Source organism: Octopus bimaculoides, chromosome 25, assembly GCF_001194135.2.
Source record: "Octopus bimaculoides isolate UCB-OBI-ISO-001 chromosome 25, ASM119413v2, whole genome shotgun sequence".
Taxonomy (NCBI): Eukaryota; Metazoa; Mollusca; class Cephalopoda; order Octopoda; family Octopodidae; genus Octopus; species Octopus bimaculoides.
The window spans coordinates 34,488,712-34,490,924 of NC_069005.1; the positions used below are offsets into that span (position 1 = coordinate 34,488,712).

Sequence of the window (2,213 nt, forward strand, 5' to 3'; positions counted from 1 at the left end):
TATATATATATATATATATATATATATATGTATGTATATATGTATGTATGTATGTATGTATGTATGTATGTATGTATATCAGACAGACAGATGGTCCAGTAGGCAGAAAGAGAGACAGACAGACAAATAGATGAATGGATAGATAGATAGATAGATAGATAGATAGATAGATAGATAGATAGATAGATAGATAGATAGATAGATAGATAGATAGATAGATAGATAGGTAGATAAATAGATAGATAGAAGATAAAGAGGAAGAGATAGAAAGAGATTGTTGGAGAGATAAACTAAGGTAGAAAATGGCAAAGAGTAGAGAGACATATTAATGGCGTATTTTATTGTTATAATAAATGGTGAACAATACTGAATATAAACATACAAATAAGACAATGAAATATATAGATAGATCTAAGAAAGAAGAGCAATTATTGTATATATAGTACTTACTCCCAGTTTGTGGTTGGTGGAGGAAGATCTCCTATGGTGGTCAACGTCAGGGTTGACCAGAACAGTGAATATAGGTACTTCCGAGTTACCGAGGAGTACTCCCCAACAGGTTGAGGGTAGGTCCAGTCTCCGACGAAATTTTCCGCTTCCGAAATGAGGTAAAAAAATGCTGCAAACCAATGAGCACCCAAGAAGAGTATGTGGGTGAGATTTGCCACCCGAAATAGGTTAGGATAAGGCGTCCGGGATTCTAACATGTGACTGCATCTTAATGACCTGTATACCTTGAGAAAACGTGGAAAACGAAGTATTGGATGCCAACCAATGGCGAACTGTAAGAAGTCTAATGGGGCTAAACATGCAACGTCCATACGGAAGTCTGATGAAGAGTAATAGTTTTTGCTGAGTTTCTTCGAGTCGTACACGAGCAAACCTTGCTCTAAATATCCGGTACGGAACTGTACAACGATGTCTATTAAGTAGATGACATCACAAATTACATCAAAGCTGGTCCAAAGAGCTATATGTTGAAGTTGTATTTCTTGAAACGCCTCTCGCGCTATACACGTCCAAAGGTTATAAAGAACAGCCAGTGTCAACATGAAGAGCCAATACATCATAAAAGTACCCTCGGGACTAAGCACGTAGTGATGGTTACGTTTTTCTTCTTCCTTGCGTTCCACTTGTAAAGCCAAACCTTCGTCTTCTGAATCACTTTCCATATCGATGTTGCTGTTGTTACGAGTTGAGAATTTGCGTAAGAAGGAATCCTGGCGGTGGTGATTATAGCGACGTTTCGATCGTTGTTTCACGGCGCTTGCAATTTGAACTGTGGTCCGTAGTTTCGACCAATGTGATAGAGTTCCACCTGCGGGTTCCGCTGCATTCGAAGAGGCCTCGTTATCACCGGATGTTGTACCCTGTGCTGCTGCAGTTGCCGCCGCTGCAGCCGCCACGGCATTGGCGCGTTTTCTGGCCAAAAGACGAGAGATTTTCTCAAGCTTCGCGGCATCGATATCGGGTTCTTTCTCAGAAGATTCCTCACCTGGTTTCCCTGCAGATCTGTCTGTGAAGGGTCCCGCATTTGACCCTTCTTTTGGTTTGTCGTCCATTTTGAGGGGTTGGATTCTGCCTTCTATTTCGTCTTGACAAAACTACAACAGAAAGAAAGAAAATATCATTTGTTGAGTGAAGAAAGTGGGTGTACGATGTGCATGTACATACAAACACACTTTATATGTATGTATGTATGTATGTATGTATGTATGTATGTATGTATGTATGTATGTATGTATGTACGTATGTACGTATGTATGCATGTATGCATGTACATATGTATGTATGTATATATATATATATTACGGTTATCAATTTGGTTGGCAACATTCCTATTGTGAAATCGTGTGTTTAAACCGATATTATATTTCGGGATGGTCAATTTTTTTGCCAAATAAACACACGCACTATATATTTTTTCTTCACTCTTTTATTACTGTTCTTATTTTATTATTTTAATTCATGTCCATCAATGTGTGTGTGTGTGTGTGTGTGTGTGTGTGTGTGTGTGTGTGTGCGTGCCTGTGTGTGTGTGTGTGTGTAAAATACACACATATATGCATACCTGCATACACATACGTATCCACCCACGCACATTCGCACAAACAAATTATACGTAAATATATATGTCTGTGTGTGTATCTTCGTGTGTGTGCATGTGTGTGTATACTTACATATAAATAAATAAATAAATAAATATATATATA

The 2,213-nt window shown here is 38.3% G+C and overlaps 1 protein-coding gene across 1 annotated transcript in view; it reads right to left on the reverse strand.

Annotated features, from left to right (window-relative positions):
* LOC106869076 (serine-rich adhesin for platelets) overlaps nucleotides 1–2,213 on the reverse strand; it is a 223,287-nt gene that overhangs the window by 156,466 nt on the left and 64,608 nt on the right. Inside the window, exon 3 of the mRNA XM_052976666.1 lies at nucleotides 451–1,604. Within this exon, the coding sequence (XP_052832626.1) occupies nucleotides 451–1,562 (1,112 nt within the window). The 5' untranslated portion in view covers nucleotides 1,563–1,604. The remainder of the gene's footprint in view (nucleotides 1–450; nucleotides 1,605–2,213) is intronic.